The following is a 17,798-nucleotide window of genomic DNA, read 5'->3' on the forward strand; positions in this document are numbered from 1 at the left end:
TAAAACCAGTCACATAACTTTTGTTTAGCAAGGTATGGATAAATCAAGTCATTCCACCCTAACTGGATTATAGTATAAAAAATAATACATTTTATTTATTGTATACTTTTTAAAGAAGGGTGGGTCCCACCTTCTATCAGTGTAAAATTCTAAAGTACAGATATAGTTTGTATTTCAGTGATAGAAATTCTAGGCTTTTATCAAGTCATATTTTCTTGCTTCATCATGGGAATAATCAGGCAGGCAAACAATGCTAGCCTTCAAACAATCTTGTTTTTACAACTGGACTCTAGCTGAAAAAAATAACCAGGAATAATTTATAGAGGACAAATGTACTTAGTTAACTATTAAAATGCAAATTATACAAATTCAAAAGGGCTCCTTTTTTGTATATTTTAAACTGTCCTTTTTTTTAACCATGTACATTTGCAATTTGCAATATGTAATAAATTCAAATGCATAAAAAACTCTATTTACAAGGACACTATCATCCACAATCAGGATGTTTTGTTTGATTAATGCCATAGTATTTTTCTTGCTATATGGTAATGTTGTGGAAATACTAGACATGTAGCTAATAATCTATGAAAACATTTTATCGTGTTATTAATTAGAATGTTGGTTTTGGAAAGATAAGTTAATAAATTTTCATTCATTTTTTGGTAGCTAGCCTTAGACTCACTGTGTCTAGCTGTATTTTCTCCCCAAAACTAATTCTGGCAGAGCATTAAATCCAATATACTATACATATCATGAGAGTTGACTTGTCACAAATTATATCTAAAATTCCAACTAGTAAATATTGTTTCTCATCACCATTAAAATACAGGGAAAGGAAAAGTCTTGGTGGGTAGGGTATGAGTTATTGGGCCTTGTGTTGTTTGGTTTCCTGAAACTAATGCTCTGTCATTTTTTTAGCTGATCACAACACCCAAAGCTGACAACAACATGTATGCGCAACAGAGGGATGAATATTTGGAGAGCTTTTGCAAAATGGCGACTAGAAAAATTTCAGTTATCACCATCTTTGGCACAATGAACAACAGTCATATGAAGATCGATCATTTCCAGCTAGGTTGGTTTAATTTTATTACATAGAATGCTCAAGGAAATTAGCAACCATGAAATATATAAATATATGTATGCATTTAAAAGGACAGGGTGGGTGTGGAAAGTCACCTAGAATCACAAATGTGAGATGGACAGCTGTATAGATAGATAGATAGATAGACAGACAGACAGACAGACAGACAGACAGACAGACAGACTGACTGACTGACTGTCTGTCTGTCTGTCTGTCTGTCTGTCATGGTTCCGATAGATGAGACCAGTAAAAGCAGAACTCCAAGGCAAGAGGTTTCCTTAAATAACATATTTATTGCCTACAAAGTATCGGCACAGTCAGAAGTGAAACCAAGTCTGGAATTCCCTCCCAAGTGTTACAATGTTACAAAGTTGAACTTCCGACCCCAGTACTGTGTAATTACCCACGTTCCCCAATAGAATATTTTGGCTGACATTCTAACAGAAAGCTCAGCCCACTAAAAGTCAGGCAGCAATGACCTTGGGTTCCCACGGGACAATTTATTCTTTAGTCTAACCTTAAAACCACTCATTCCCCCTCCCAGTACTGTGGCACCAAAAACGAAGCAAAAATTGCTTCAGCCAAGATCGTTGCAGTGTTGACATAGACAGACAGACAGACCTCTGGTTGGGAAGAATATGAAAACCCTTTTTCAGATAATATGTATTTGTATTCCCTTTTTGTATGTATACAGGTAGCTCTAGTATTTCCTTTGGATATTTCTTTTCCTAAGCATCATATTCAGATTTATTGAGTATCTTTCTAATAGCTTACAAACTAGTAAAACAACTGAAAGTTCAAAAGTGTGATTAGATCACAAAATAGACTCAAAATCTTTTAACTCATAAAATATGTGATTAGCCACATATTTTATATCTAATTCTTTTATGTAATTGAAGTTTACTTAATTTTTACCTGTATGAAAGGCCAGACAACAGTGAAAGGGAGTAGGGGGCAATCATCCCATTTGTCCTGTCCTCAAAATTAAACTAACTTCTACTGGCGGTGCCTTCATTGTCCATTCACCAGCATGAATATTTAGGGCAAGAAAGCCTTTCTTCAAAGACTTCTACTAGGAGAAGTCAAATCCTGAAACTCCCTGGGCTTGTGAGACTGTTCACACACAAAGGGGAGTGCATGCTTATACTGCCAAGACTAGTATATCCTTATTTTATAGAGTCAAGTAAAACAGTTTCTGACAATTAATTGAAAAGGCAGGAGAAAGTCTGTCTCTAAACAAGCTTTGTGATTCTAAGAAAGGTTTGCCTTACCTTTTGTTAGTTTTCTTTTTTACTAAAGTAAAAGTAGATGAAATGTATTTTTCTGTACATCTTTCCTCTTGTCAATTAAAGTATTATGATCTCTGATATTATATACCTTCGGGCTACAAACATTTACATTTTAGAAAGTTCATGCTGTATAGACATAATAAAAATAAAAATATTCCATTGCTTTTTTTGTAATGTTGCAAAATTGTTAGTTGCTTCTGATGGGTTGATCAATTTAAAAATATCAGGATGGATCCAAAGAAGCCATTTTGTGAATTTGAAGAGCGTACACTGATATTCCATCAGAGGAAAGGAGAAGATTTTTTTTCTCTTTCCCCTCCTGTGGCTGTCCCTCCCAGTTATGTCCTGATGTGCTTTTGTGCTTCACTAATTTTGTTATCTTTTAGTCCAATAAAAGAGAATAAAGAACTGGACATATTTGGATGCTGGGCTTGTGTTGTAAAGATCAGCTGGCAACCCAGACAAGTTCAGACATTCATGGTCCATTGGCTAAATATAGAATCAAGAACTTTACAGGAGAGTGATGTACCCTCCATCATATAGGACACAGAGAAGTATCCCAACCTCTCTCTGGGCTACAGATAGCTTTAAAAACAAAGGCAGAACTCCTAGGAGAACCAAAGAAAAAGGTCTGGATTTGGGCAGGAAAAATGAATGCTCTAGAAGTGGCCTTCCTCAGCTTTTAATTAAAGTGACTTTTCCAGGAAAAAAAGTAATAAAAAGAACAACTGTTGCAAGGGTCTTTTATTTTTTATTAAACTTGATAGTTGTCTGGCTGGAAGGTAAGCTTGGATTCTTTTATTTCTTTTTTAATGTGTGACACTAAGCGTCCTTGGTTATTGAATGCTATTGAGCCATACTTCAGACTAAATGTGAGGTCGTTAACTTTATAGACAGCTCTTTTTAATCTATACTATGAAATTAAAACATCTCTTCTTTCTCAAAGGAAATTAAACTAATTGTAGCAAGTCAGCATGATCCAAAAGTCTGCCTTGCATGTTGACTGTATTTGTGTTCATTTCAGTAAAAGGGGGATTTTATATTGGATCTATTTTATACCTCCATCTTTTTATAAGGCTTGCTTAACTTTTGTGAAATTGGTCCATATCCCAAGGAAGTGTTGAAACCTCTAAGCTATGGTTAAGAGGATTCATTATAGACATTTTCCTTTGTACTTTTTCCATTGCCAATATGACAGATTGTTGTATACATACAAGATTGTAAGAGCTCTCATTGTCTCATCTTGGGGTTGTGGGAATATACTAGTTGAGGTATCCTATAGAAGATAGGCAATGGCATCAGTAACTGCCAAGGTATTATTTCAAAAGGCAACAGAGTGAAGCCAGCTTTTTTTCTGGCTAATTGAATAAACAATGAAGGGAAAAGCTGAGTCTATACATTACATAAACCATGTAACTTGGTTAGAAGTGGATTAACATTTTGTATGAATCATGACTGAGTGCAGTATGTGAACGTGGCCAATTGTGGCACGTAAACAAATTTTCATACACAAAACCAAAAGATTTGTATATGAGAACCTTTAATTTGTTTAGGTTAAAAAAACAACACAGCTTACAGCTACTGGTATTATGGCATGGAAATACATTCATTTTGTAGCATGTCTGTGTTTTTCTTTGAGAGTTAAAGACAGGAGAATAATATACTTGAATTATTTTCTATTTAGGAAACTGTTTAGGAATGAATGTAATTGAATAATGAGAACATTTTATTAGAATAATCTCTTGAAATCCCTTTCATGAGAACAAATTTTATTGCTATTTAAGAATGAACAAAACCACATACCATGACATGATTAATTTATAAAGGCATGAATACGGAAAGTGGTTTAAACAGATCTTGGAATTTAGCACATTTCCCCATGGATGTGGTGATCTCTCCGGTCTTCTGAAACTCCATTTCTGGGTAGATTTTTGGATTGCTCATTCTTGGTTTTTAAGTTGTGCTGCATATACAAAAATACTTAAAATGATTCACTGATATCTAAAGAGAATGAAAATTATGCCATTGGATGATACATCTCAGTTAATTTTAATGTTACATCACCAGAAAGCCAAACCTACTTTCTTGGGAGGGCATAACATGGCTAAAAGACATGCAGACCTTCTCCTTTATTGGTGGAGAGGAAGATCTGCCTAATTTGCACAACAGAGATAGTTTTAATATATATATTTTTAAAAAGTAAAGAGACAGAGACAGTCTGTATTCCACCATATTTATTTTTTTCTTTCCCTAGATAAGCTCATAGATTCTTTACCCTATGACTCATAAGTTGCTTTGTCTATATCAGACCATCTGCCTATTAGTAGTATCTAAGGAATAATCTTCTCATGTTTGACAAGAAGGTAGCAAGCGTTCACCATCATTGCTTGCATTAGTGGAAATTAATGTGATATCTGATAGGTATCTTTGAAGAAGAGAACAGAGACATTTGCTCATCCCCATTTCGTTCCTTTTTAAGATAATGAGAATCCTATGAAGGTGATAGAGGACGAAGACCTGGTGGATCAGAATCTCATCAATGAGCTGAGAAGAGAATATGGAATGACCTATGATGACTTCTTTATGGTGTTAACAGATTCTGATATGAAGGCCAAGGTAGGAAGAAGTATATTAGCAAAATTAATGAATAGACCAGATGTCCTGTGGATGGTTTGTATTACAATTACTATGATATTTGACTAGTGTGACCAACTAAGAATAGAGATGAGAAGGGCAGAAAGGAGAGTTGGTCATATGAGAGATATGATTCAGGGTACAAACATAAAAGAGGAAAGTGGAGTTGCAGAATTAATTTAAAAATTGGCTCATTTCATTTGAAAAGACTGTACTCGGCTGGATGTCTATGGAGATTCTCAGTCATCCAGGTCACAGTTATCCCAAAGGTGCTTTTTAAAAGGTCACTAGATGTTATTTTTCCTTGAAGACATTTCCCTTCTCATCCAAGAAGCTTCTTCAGTTCAGTTCAGAACTGAGGAAACCTCTTGGATGAAAAGCAAAATGTCTTCAAGGAAAAACAAAGTCTAGTGACCTTTTAAAAAGCACCTTTGGGTGTACCAGGCTGACCCAGGATATGCAATTCTTTTAAAAAATATATATTTTATTGATTTTTTAAAAAATAACAATCTTTAGTGCTTGGTAAACAACGTGTTGTCTGGGTTCATATATTTAACAACAATTAATAATGGTTTATTTCTATGATTTCATAATCAACATACTAACTAGAAATACCTTTCCTTGATCTTCTTCCAATAATATTCTCCTTTTACCAACATTGAGAAAATAAAGTTCTTAGTACTTTCAATACATACAAAGTTGAATATAGACATTTTTCTAGTATTTATACAAATAACAATAACATCAGTAAGTAGCATCTTTTCTAATCAACTTATTTTACAGCTGCATTTGCAAAAAATCATCTTATGTAAATCGCTATGGGTCCTGTTTTCAGAATTCTTATTTAAGCTTAATTTCTCCTCAGTATTCAAAACATTTCTTGTCAGTTATAATTTTCTCAAAATTGATTACATTTAAATATCCAAAACATTTCATACATTTAAATCATCCCAATATTTTTACATTTCCCATATCATAAAAAATACTATATTACTTATAAATCACATCTCTCTTACTATAAAAGCCATTCATATTCAAGATTTAACTATTCCTTTAACCATATGCAAACAAATGTTTAGTCATGTAGTACTCTATCTGGTAGGTCAAATCATCTTTCTTGAGTCTGGCTCTCGCCTTCTTCTTTTGCCAAGCAGCTTTCCAAGTCAGTGTGTTCAGCTTGCCAGGGGATTCTTCCTGTATTTTTAATAAGTGTTGTTAAGAATGGGAAAGACAAGTTGAGTGAGGCACTTCTGAGGGAGAGTTTCATCCATTTATATTTGTTAAGAAGCTTCTACTTTCCTTCTCCCTCGATTTCTCTTTTCATTTTTTGTCTCCCAAACTCTAGTGGTTCTCCTGACAGTTCTATAATCCATTTTATCAAACCTTCTTTCTTATCTTCAGGTGTGTTTTGAAGTCCTGAAAAATAAAATGTCTTTTCCATTTCCAATATTTTAGTAGAATCTTGCAGATTTTTCTTTGTCTGTGTTAAGCTGTGATTTTCTTCATCTGTAGCCTCCATCTTTGAGTCACTTTCCTCTGATTTTTGTTCTATTGTCTGATTTATTTGTTCATTCTTTGACATCATTTTCTGAGTTTTTTAAGTGTGAGCTTAAGTCAAGAATGTGCTCATTTATATCATCAAAATTATTTTTAATCTTATAATGATTTGAAACAATTGTCATTTGGATTAGTTGCAACGTAGCATGCATTTCCTCCTGGAAGATATTTGTCTTGTCTTGAAGTATTACTCCTGCAGATCTCTGATATACCAGACTGGGGATTTTAGAAAAGAATATTGAGTGTGGTTTCCTACCACTTTTAATTGTGTATGCAACCTCCATTTTCATCAAACCAACCAGTCTTAAGTTCCAAACACCATAGATTTATATAGTTCTTATGTTTATGAACAGTCCAAAATGTTCAACCACTTAAAAACAATACAATAATTTCCCCCCTGGAACAATAGCCAGAAAGTCAAAGTTTTTCTTTCCCTGCAAATGATTCTTGAAGTTAAATATCAAGCTTAGTGTTTATAATTCAAGAAGGTCAGCAGTTTTTATAACAATTGTATTTCTCATTCTACAATAGATAGCCCAGTGTATTTTCTTTCCTCTATTCCTAGCTGTTCTCTATTTAGCTAGAGTCACTGAGGATCAAAGGAACAAGTTGTGCTCTGTTTTGGGGCATCTTGCCAATTTCTGAGGCAGGGCAGCTATAATTCTATACTCTGATCCACCACTAGATGTCAGTAGCTGTTTATTTTCCAACTTTTAAAATGAAAAAAAATATTTTCTTATAATTTCATCAATATTCTTTCAAATGGAAAATCTTAACAATTTCCATAGTTTTCAGTTTTATCCAGATTATAGCTTTACATTAATCCATTTCAATGTATTTTTGTCCCCCATAAAAATTAAATTGCTGCTTCCATCTATGGAAGGGTGGAGTTATAATCCCCTTCCTTCTCACTTTTGGAGGACTTTTTGCTTCTTAGGGATCTTTTCCAGGAAATCAGTTTCCAAATAGAGAAGAGAAGATTGATATTCTCAGCTAGTTCCAAACACTCTGTTCACAGTTGTTCTTAGTTGGTGCTTTTGGACTTCAGATGCCAGTAGCTTGGGCTAGTCACTGGAGTGCAGCTAGCCTTTCTCCTGTCGAGTTGAAGGGCTTCCCCCAGATCAAACGGATTGACCTCTGTCTTTCCATGATCAATGGGGGGGGCTTCCTTCGTCACCTCTGCAGGCTGACCTTTGACCCATTTAGGGTCCCCAGGCAGGGCAAAACTGACCGGAGGGTGCGGAGCCCTGCAATCCCTTGGCAGAAGTCCAGGACATACAATTCTAAAGACCTTACGATGTCATTGAAGTTTTCACTATGTCGCCTTTAGCAAAACAAATATGGGTATGTGTATATACCTTTCCTTCCTGATGGAATTCAAGATGGCATGCAAAAAGCTCCCAGTTAAACTACATCTGACCAGTTTAGGAACAGCTAAATTTATTACTATATCAGCTTTTGGATCATGATAATATTAAACTGCTTGTATCCATAAGTCATGTGAGTTGGGAGATGCCAAGAGATTTGTTTTCAATTAAAGCTCTTCTTAATTCTTTGTTTTATAGCAATACTATGAAGTGCCTATTGCCATGAAGTCTGTATTACTAGACTATCTATGAAAGGTCAGCGCATAGTTTCTTTACCTTTTCGTCTTTGCCCTTCCGTAACAAACGTTTCTTTTATTCTTTGTTAGAGACCTTTTGAAAAACAGGTCCATAAAGGATTTCGATGGAGTGTCTAGAATAAAAGAAAATTATTATATTTTACTCCTTCTACAATCTTACGTTAACGGTAGTCGACTATAGTTTGAGTTTTTTTTCTTTTAAAAAAGCCTATATATTCAGAAATAAATACCTAATAAGAACATTACTTAAGCTGATTTCCTTCCAGCCCCAGTGAGTCATTTTGTGAATGAAAGCAAATATAGGATAATGTTGCAGGATCCAATCTGAGTCAGTCACCTGGACCAAAGATTTATTCTTCCAAGGTTTTGGACTCATGCTGGAGCGCATCCTCAGGGATCTTCTCACTTTCCAGAATGAGTCAGATTTTTGGAAATAAAAGTCTTCACCCCAAATGTGTTGACATAAGGTATATCAAGCTTGTATGATGTATTTTGCTTGTTAGAAGAATTCTGAAAGTCCTACAAAAGCTGAGCAATGCAGAATAACACTTCAGGAGGACGAACCTAAGGAGTAAATTTTGGGGTGTTTCAACGGGGATTTGTAGCAATGATCACTGATTTCAAATTGTTGGGTACAAACAGCTGATTAAAAATTTTGTCATCTTTTTAATATGTCTTATGTGCATTGCTTGTACATAAACAGCAGCAGGACTTCAATTGTCCAATCTTGCTAGCCTTTTTGATGCCAGCCAGTGACTATGGCTATCAACCCAGGTATTTGAGAACAAGTACAACTGTATTCCCAGCAGAACTAATTAACTGAAGAAAGTTGTTTTGGACTTTTGATAAATAAGACTTTGCTCATATTTCTGTGGGGAAGCTCTTTTATGGACAGTTATGGTTCTTTCCAAACTACCTTTTTATCCATAATCCTCCAGATCCTGCCAATTTTCATGTAGTCTTTTAATTTTTTTTCCAGGGGAATGAAGAGTCTGACTATAAATTAATAAAACAGAGCTGCAACCAATAGGAGAGTTTCTTAACAACATATCAAGGTCAGCTGAACCAAAAGTGTAGATTATTTTCCCTTCCCTTAAATAGACTTCATCCTCTACTAGATAGGAGTGGATAAACTATAGTTTCCAGATGTCTGGTGAGATTCTCAGCCATCCAGGTCTCAAAGGTGCTTTTTTTCTTCAAAAGGTAACTGGATTTGTTTTTTCCTTGAGGACAAAGAAGAAAACATTTAGCTTCTCATCTAAGAAGCTTCATCAGTTCGTCACCCCACATCATCAGGTGGGGTGATAAGGCTTCTTGGATGAGAAGAGAAACATCTTTTTCTTCAAGGAAGAAACAGTCCAGTTGCCTTTTGAAGAAAAAAAAGGACTTTTGAGACTGTAGTTTCCAGCTGTTGCTGAATAACTTCCAGTCTCCCTCAACATTGACCATTGTGGCTAAGGCTACAGATGTTGAATTAATATCTGGAGAGCTATTGATTGCTTTACAATGTCTGTCATAAATAGGCAGAAGCTACACAGAAAGCTGTAATGACTAATTGATGGATTCTACCCAGTAACATGGGGATTTTTTTTAGTATGTCCTCTTTTTCATTCCAGATTCCGTTGGAGAAGGAGACTGTTGGTAATATCCACTCCCAATGAAGAAGACTGGGCCTATTCACAGCAGCTTACAGCCCTGAATGGGCAAGCATGCAATTTTGGTAAGTAATAATTTTGGTAAATAATAAGAACCAATTTGATCTAGTAGTTAAGGCACCAGGCTAGAAACCAGGAGACTGTGAGTTCTAGTCCTGCCTTAGACATGAAAGCCGGATGGGTGACTTTGGGCCAGTCATTATTTCTCAGCCCAACTCATCTTAAAGGGTTGCTACTGTGGGGAAAATATGAGTAGGAAAGACTATTAATAAAAATAAATAAAGTTGGGATAATAATTGTCTCCTTTCTTTCTTTTTTTGTGGCTTTACATCTATGCCTGTTAAAAATAATTCCATTACAGTGAGGTTTCTTAAACTTCTGAATCATTTTAAGATTCTTCCAAATGGAGGGATCATAGTGCAATCAGTCAAAAGGCCATGTGGTCAATTTCATATTTTCTTCCTTTTTTGAAATAAGCCAATTGATAAATTACAATCCTCCTTTTTCTTAGGTCTTAGTGAACAATCATGATCAAATGATGGTTTCTTAAACGGCAATCCTGTCCTGGAACATATAAGAATTGATTACTGAGTAGGCATCTATAGGATTGCACTGTAAATGTTTAATATTAGATTCTTACAAATCTCCAAAATTAATCTTAGTGTCTGAATTATGAAGAGAAAAAAATGACTGATCATGAATATAGATTTTCCTACTATCCTTTCTCACAAAAGTTTAGTCAAATTATGGTATTCTTGTAAACTACTAAAATAGTACAATGGACTAGCTCCCCTTTGTATTTTTTGATAGTGATTTGAGCAATTCTGATACAGAGTTTCAAAAAAAAATAACGTATCAATATGAATTGTACTTACGGTATCTAGCTCTATTAGACTCCAGGATTGGGGAACTGCCTGAAGTAATTCTAGATATATTCAGTGGGCTATACACATGGGAAGTATAAAAATTATGATTATATAACTGAAGTAAAAATATTTTGCAAAATGTTGCATTTAATTCTATAATTAAATAGAATATAAACTGACAGCAAACAGCACTCCTTACTAATATTGATGATGTTACCTAGTTAGGGTAATGAAATGTCTGTAAGAAAACAAGCAAGAGCACCAAGGACCCCCTCAATTCTATAATTGTTGTATATTTTGCATTATAAAAATTATTGCCATCAAGATGTTATTCAGTAATTGATACCTTTCTTCTATAGGTCTGCGGCATATAATTATCCTTAAGTTATTAGGCATGGGAGAGGAGATTGGTGGAGTCCTAGAACTATATCCAATCAATGGTAAGAAATCCTTTTCAGATTTTGACTGTCCTAAATTTCCAAACACGAACATGATGTGTATTATTCTTTATACTGAACCATTATTTATTTTGTTTATATTTAGAAATAGTGAATTATTCTTGAGACTAGGCAGTACAATGTTATTAGTAACCTCATATAAGTACATTGTAGTGTCATCCTTCTCTAGCTCTTTGAGATGTGATATGCTGGAGCCCCAATTGGAGAACAGTGTTATTGCTGTTTGACTTTTTTTTTTCTATTACTTTTTGTAGATACATGTATTATTGTTTTATATAGTTTTCATTAGATTTTGTTGGATTTTTGTTTGTTTCCAAATCCAAACAGCAGGTAGTACTTCACTAAACCCATTTTGGAAAGCAGATTTAATTTCTTCCATACGCATCAAATCAACTTCTATCATGTCTTGTTACTATATCTATTATTGTGAACTCTGGAACTTTTCATAGTCCTATACCACATGCTCTTTAAATACTGTCAGCATCACCACTTCTACATGAGAACCATAGACAATCTTGCAGATCCATATGTTATGCTCCATTTCCCAAAGGGATATGGCTCCTGCCCACAAGAGGACAACCCAGAGAGTATTATATTCTCTGAGTCCACAGGCCAGAAGATAGTAAGATGCTGTCCCAGTCATAACATCATGCTCTGCCCGTGAAAATAAAGAGTTAAATGAATCTGAGTAACATGCTGTGCAGGGTGGTCATAACAATCAGAATTAACTTTTCATCTTTCTCTACCATTGCTCTAGGCATCTTTTCTGATGTTCAGCATTTTGGTAAATATGCTTTAAATTTAAGTTTATTCAACAGAGAGATGCTACTCAAACAATCATGTTGACTGCTTAGGTCACTTCCTATTGCCAGAGCTGCACTGGGCATTTAACTGGGGTGTTCTAACGACCCTTTTGGGACAACTTTAGTAAACTTAGACATCAAACGATTAAAACAAGAAGTCTCTTATACATAAACACGTAGGTCCTTGTCCAAGAGTTTGGAAAATTTAATGTTTCCTATAATCATTCTTTTTATATACCATAATCCTTTTAAACGTAAATTTTTTTGGATACCGTAATAACAAAATATGATAATTTACTTATCAATAGGGATTCTGTAGGAAATTAGACACACTAAAGAGAAATTTCTCCCATTGCACTGGACTTGCTACTGGAAAAATGTCTTAATGCAGCTTCAAAACACAAAAAAGGAGGGATTTTTCTCTTAGATATGATTATCAAAGATTCTTTCTAGCATCAAAAAGCATTTCTACTACAACTAATTTAATTCCAGGTCAATTTCAGCAATAGCAGTTATCTTAAATAGTAAAAATATATTCAATTAAATATGCTATGCTTTCAAGACCAACTTATCTGCTGATCTGAAAATGTTAACATTTCCCCCTAATTCTGACCTTTTCTAGGGAGCTCCAGTGTGGACAGAGAAGATGTCCCTGTTCATTTGGTGAAAGACATTCGCAATTATTTCCAGATCAGTCCTGAATATTTTTCCATGCTTTTGGTTGGCAAAGATGGGAATGTCAAATCTTGGTATCCTTCCCCAATGTGGTCCATGGTGATTGTATATGATTTAATTGACTCTATGCAACTTCGACGACAGGAGATGGCCATTCAGCAGTCACTAGGCATGCGATGCCCAGAAGATGAATATGCAGAGTATGGCTACCATGGTTATCACCAAGGTTATCAGGAAGGTTACCAAGATGATTATCATCATCATGGAAGTTACCACCATGGATACCCCTACAGAAAGTAGCAATTTAGCCTTCGACTGCTTGCATCCTACTAGTCATTCAAGTCACAAAAGGCCACATGCGGAAATTGCTTTATGATTGCGTGAACATTTTCTATTGCCTTAGTGTTCAGTCAAGGGAGCGTATAAAATTTGGCCTTCTCTGTAACACACATTTTCATGAACTGAAAGAGGTGAAATTAATTTCACTGATGCCTTATGAAATAAAGACTCCTTTATATTTTAGAGCTCTTCTAACTTGAGGTATTTCCTTGTGTTGTGTGTATATAGAATAAGAAACTCTTTCCTAATGGTGATTATTGTATGGTGGATAGGATATAACATATACAATGGACTTCAGTTTTTGTCAAACTGCATCCCCACTCCCTCAGGAAATATATATTTGAGAGCTGTGAAGCTTTATTGAAGAGGAAGAATAGTGAATTGTGTTGCAGAATACAATCTTCACACTGCAGTTTTTTAGGAGGGTTTATGATAGTTAAGAAAATGATTTCTAGAGGTGTTTTAAAAATGCTTTGACTAAAATAACTTTGTTCATAGTATGCGATCTCTATATGATTCTGTCAATTACCAATCTGAAGAGTTTCTAGAACTAACAATTTAAGAATAGTCTGATTTTGAGTGAAAATACAAGAGAACAAAGATTTCAGCTTTAGCAATAGCAGCAGCACTTAGACTTACCGTATATACCGCTTCATAATGCTTTTCCAGCACTCTCTAAGCACTTTACAAAATCTGGGTCCTCATTTTACCAACCTCAGAAGGATGGAATGCTGAGTTCAACCCTGAGCCCATCAGGATCGAACTATTTCAGCTTTTTAGCCAGCAATATATTACGCAAAGCCACAGGGCAGAACCTTAATGCAATAACCCCTCTTTATTTTGTCTAACATCTTTGGGCCAGTCACTCAGCCCAACCCATCTCATAGGGTTGTTCTTATATGGAAAATAGGAGGAGGAAGTTGTGTTAGATATGTTTGCCGCCTTGAGTTATTTGTAAAAATAATAAAGGCGTGATAGAAATATCTATACTTTGTATGTATCAATTCAAACTGCAGATGGAAACAAGTATAACATTCCTCTATACAGGTACAATATACTCTTAATTAGATAAAAATCTTAGCATGTCAGAAAAACCTTTTCTTAATATATCATAGCAATTGCTGCAACTTACATGAGGCCTAAAAGCCAGCAGTAAAACAACAATACTGTCCCAATTCCTATGCAGAAAAGAAGAAAAGGAAATAATTTCTCTGGTTTTGGAATTCAAGAGATTCTCAATCTATAGTATCCTATACTTTTGAGGAAACCTCAAAAGCAGCTTCACAAACATCACCACCACCATTACCAATACCAATCTGAATGGATCACCAGAGAACATTTGTGTAAATTGCCAAAGAAGGCATATTGAGCTAAACCTAAATAGTGAGATGGGTTTTAATTGATGTTCATATATAATCTGTAAGACAGGATGTAATCCATATGTGATCTCAAAATTTCACTAAACTTGATTAAAGTTAACTTGCAAAACATGCTAGGGAGATTTATCAAATGTTTTGTGAGGATTTTTTCCAGAAATGTGTTTTATATCTTTAAGTGCAATGTAATCTAAAATGAGTGATTTCACAACTTCCTGAAAACATCATGTTAGGAATAACTGTAATGTTAAAATAAGTAAGACCAAACCAATCAAAAGACACAACTGAAAACAATGTTGTTCAACATTAGCTTTAAATTTGACAGTCTTGGTTTTTATTTATTTTTGTTTCGTTATTAGATATTTGAAAAAAAGCTACATACCACTAATGAAAAAAACTTTCAGAATTTTCTTTTAAGAAATTTCTTGTTAAATTCCACATAAGCCAAACAAAGCATATTTCTTTCTCAAACACAGACAAAACACATATTTAGTGGACAAATATATGTTCCCTATATGAGTCTGCCAGGCCACATGAATGCAAAAGGACAATCTTTTGAAGAAGACGTGCTAACAGATGGATATTTAACCTTTTCCAGTATAGGAAAATTATTAAAGTACTCCATATTCAATCCAAAGCCATGTAGGCCCTTGCAAAAACAAAATAAAAAACTTATATACCGTATATATATTAGGTCAGGAATGCTTAATCAGCTACTTCTAGGGTATCAAAGGTCTTGAACATACCTAGTTTGGGCAACAGTTTGATGTACCTTAAAAGACTCTTAATTTGTTCATTACTGAAAGCATAATTATGTGTGATTACCAACTTTTAAAAATATGTATTTGAATATTGGTTTTCTAACTGTTCTGAAAAGTCCATATTGGTCACTAAAATATTAATTTTTATGTTTCTAATTCTATTGGTATGCATACAACCAACATCCATTTACCTAGCTTTTTCTGGTCTGGAAAACAATTGAAACTCAACTCCCCCTCCCAAATTTTAATTTATTCCAGGCACAAGTTAGGCAAAGTTCATCTTGCAACTGTATTTAAACAACTGCTGTTAAAGAATATGCATTCTGTTATGTTAGAACTACTTCTTCAGAAACTATCAAGGCTTCCAAAAAATAAAAGCACAATGGATACTTGCGTCAACGAAGATGGTAAAAGAAATCCTTACTTCAAACAGTATTTCTGAATAAATGCTACAAACATGAAATAAAGCAGGGTCAAAAGGATGCTTCATTATACCAGGTACCAGTGTGGTAGCAACATTACAGAAAAATATAAATTAACTTATATAAGCAAATAAGAGAACCACCTTCTATCAACACAATAACCCTGATTGGAATATTTGCCTAGCATTTTCATACATTCCTCTTCCAATAATTTTGCAATATTAACTCTTGCCCCTGCAGGCATTTTTACAAATGAATCTTAAACTTGAAGTATAAAACTGAACTGAAACTTCACATCATAATTTAAGCATTATTTTACACAATATAATTTAGAAATTTCTATGTCACAGTTGCTAAATGTCTTGAATCGTACTATTTTCTTTATACATTTCCATTCCAAAACTGAATCACCAGTGCTAGAAAAACATATACTTCTTTATCATATCCACAGAAAAATTTGCATGCATTGTTACAGCTTTAAATATACGTCAGCACAAACTCTTATGTTGCACTGCATTTTATGCCTGTATTTCTTTTGTCTTTTATGGAATTTAACACAAACATTAATGTGTACAAAAGACTGAACCAAGACAACCCAAGGATTGGGAAGCACTCCAATTTGCTGGTTCCAAGCTGAAAGCTAAGGAAATATTTATAGGGTAGGTAACATTTCTTTAAGGGATTAACATTCCTTAAAGTACATAACCTAGATATGAAAGATGGCCTATATTTAAAATTTCTATTAAAGATTAGAAATACTGGATTACAAATTTTCCTGAAATGAAAGATGGCCTATATTTAAAATTTCTATTAAAGATTAGAAATACTGGATTATAAATTTTCCTGGCTGACATGCCTTAAAAGATTCTTCTTCAAACATTTGACTTCCAGATATTGTTGGATTGCAATTCACCATCAAGGATAGTCGCTGGATAAATTAGTCAGAAAAGATGGAATATCTGTATAGCACCAATCTGAGATAGTTGCACATCAATTATTCACCAGGGAAAGTAACAATTCACTTGAAACGCATAGCTTGTGAACATGATCATATGGCATGTAAAAGGTTAAGTGCAGCGTTATCCAGTATTACATGGTTTATACTAGGGGTAGAAACCTTTATCACTCAACCCCAGATGTTAAGAGTGCAATTCATTCCTTTAGCTCATAGGTGTCAAACTTGCCACGTCACGTGACGCGTCACAACATATTGCCGGAAGTGGGGTGGGCACGGCCTCCATATGATGCAACTGGCCCACGGGCCAGCAGTTTGACACCCCTGCTTTAGCTACACCAGCTAAGAATGAACAAATATTTGGAATACCATAACTTTCTGGATCCCGTTTTGCATTATCCTGGAAGGATGATCCTGTTGGTATATTTTGAAAGAAGTAATCTTAAATTTTATGCTTAAATAAATAATTCATCTATTTTCATGCAGCAAAACTAAAAATAGTAGCCAAATTGTATGGAAATATGCAAAATGGCTAGAAAGCCATGTTATTAATTTCCTATTCATTTAAGGGATCCATCAGCGGGATAACTCATCTGATTTGTGATGATAAAGGCATTCAGAAGAAATGCTCAAATATTGGTTTTCATATTCAAATGATATCCTAATTACTGTAATTATGAGGCTCAAGCATACGCAGATTTTAACACTGGGTATCACAGGGATAGTCATATAAAAATAAATGGTTTATATGATACTCCAGGCATACAACACATGATGGCAACAATATTTTCCAAAGCTTAAAGGATAAAGCACATCTTACACATAAAAAAATGTTACCATGTAATCTCTGTATTTGTGGTATACAATAATATTTTGAGGACTGTGCTTCTGGATTTCCATAAAGTGATAGCTTTCATAATTCCATCAATAAATTCTTCTCTCACATCATCTTTGAACTGAGATATCTTGGTTAGCATTAGCACTCCAGTCTCTTTATTTTAAGGTGAAAAAAAATCAACTGTCTCAAAATACATGGTTCAAAATGATGCTTTCCTTCTGCATCCAAATCTTCTGAATTCCAATTGCTGCAAAAATAAATCTTCATTTTAGAAGATTAAATACACAGAAACATGAGCAGTTCTGCTGGATCACATAAAAACTCAATTTACTCCAGTATCTTATTTTCAACAATGACCAACTAGTTGCCTATGGGAAGTCTACTAGAAGAAAAGGACAGTGATTGCCCCTCAATAATTCCCAGCAATTAATATATTGATAGCATTCTAGTAAATGTGCTTTA

General features: G+C 34.5%; 1 protein-coding gene across 1 annotated transcript in view; it reads left to right on the forward strand.

Moving 5' to 3' along the window:
- Nucleotides 1–13,575, forward strand: part of CCDC80 (coiled-coil domain containing 80) — a 24,740-nt gene extending 11,165 nt beyond the window's left edge. The window contains 8 exon segments of the mRNA XM_015815887.1: nucleotides 919–1,075; nucleotides 4,853–4,989; nucleotides 8,130–8,162; nucleotides 8,286–8,299; nucleotides 9,515–9,588; nucleotides 9,762–9,908; nucleotides 11,069–11,149; nucleotides 12,593–13,575. Of these exon segments, the coding sequence (XP_015671373.1) occupies nucleotides 919–1,075; nucleotides 4,853–4,989; nucleotides 8,130–8,162; nucleotides 8,286–8,299; nucleotides 9,515–9,588; nucleotides 9,762–9,908; nucleotides 11,069–11,149; nucleotides 12,593–12,945 (996 nt within the window). The 3' untranslated portion in view covers nucleotides 12,946–13,575.
- Nucleotides 13,576–17,798: the final 4,223 nt, after the last annotated feature.

This window comes from Protobothrops mucrosquamatus, unplaced genomic scaffold (assembly GCF_001527695.2).
Source record: "Protobothrops mucrosquamatus isolate PMUCROS unplaced genomic scaffold, P.Mucros_1.0 scaffold_107, whole genome shotgun sequence".
Taxonomy (NCBI): Eukaryota; Metazoa; Chordata; class Lepidosauria; order Squamata; family Viperidae; genus Protobothrops; species Protobothrops mucrosquamatus.